At 37.5% G+C, this 955-nt stretch overlaps 1 protein-coding gene across 1 annotated transcript; it reads right to left on the bottom strand.

The window, feature by feature from the left end:
- Positions 1-220: 220 nt before the first annotated feature.
- Positions 221-952, bottom strand: LOC105462240 (thioredoxin-like protein 1; the record flags this gene model as incomplete). Its single annotated transcript, XM_011708761.1, has 2 exons — positions 221-609; positions 855-952. Coding segments are annotated over 2 exons (312 nt in total), but the record flags the coding sequence as incomplete, so codon positions are not given.
- Between the last annotated feature and the right edge of the window lie 3 nt (positions 953-955).

Raw genomic sequence — 955 nt, 5'->3', positions numbered from 1 at the left:
TTAAGGAGGATATAATGTAAGTGTAATTGCAGATGAGCGTTTATAGAAAAATGAAATCGATATGTACCTCGCGGAAGTCCTTTGTACGTTAAGCGTATATGCGAGCTGTAAAGCATTCTCATTAATTAATAAGATTTTACTTACGATAAATTATGAATGATAAATTAATTATATAAATTATTAGTTTCGTAAATTGATAAAAAATTATTACATGCAAAACTGTATGGTAATCAAATCGGATTTTATTATTGTTTCAAGATTCTCGTTACACCGGCTTTTCTTTTCCTCCTTCCTCTCGTCTTCCATGCGAAGAAAAAACCATAGGGGAATGTTAGTAGGCAAATTCGAAATTCCTGACGATATATCCTGATATATTATTGTCGCAGGAAAGTCGCTCAATGGCTTTCTCCCTTCTTGCCGGACACTCGCTTGAACTCTCCCATATTCGTAGTCGAGATCGGCGAGCCGATTACGACTAGATGATCGATTCTCGTGGTTTCCGAGCCGTTCTGATTGTCTATCACAAAGATTTGAAGATTCTGCACGTTCTGGAACTTGACGTAGCGCAGCGGTACCGGATTCCCCTCCTCGAGATCCTTGGCTGATAATCTGCACCGAAAATGCGCATATTAATTTATTTTATTAGAAAAAAAGCAACGAGAGACAAACAAAAGTAAAAGAAATTACCGTTCTAACATTACACTAGAAGCAATATAATGAACGTTAGAGAAATCTATCTTAACTGCCATCTATATTAGTTTTCAGTCATTAGATATTCAATAATTTTCATTTGTTTTCTTGTTCTTTCTATTCTTCCACCGTCTTGAATATATCCCGTATCATTCGAGGCTTACGTTAGGTCTTGAATGCTCGTGTTGGAGCTCGCCATTTCAAAATCGATTGTCCTGGGCTGGTTGATAAACAGCTTGATGTTCCTCGGCCCGTTTTCCGTGGG

The sequence above is a fragment of the Wasmannia auropunctata genome, unplaced genomic scaffold, assembly GCF_000956235.1.
Source record: "Wasmannia auropunctata unplaced genomic scaffold, wasmannia.A_1.0 LD267465.1, whole genome shotgun sequence".
NCBI lineage: Eukaryota > Metazoa > Arthropoda > Insecta > Hymenoptera > Formicidae > Wasmannia > Wasmannia auropunctata.
This window is presented reverse-complemented; position numbering and strand designations above follow the sequence as displayed.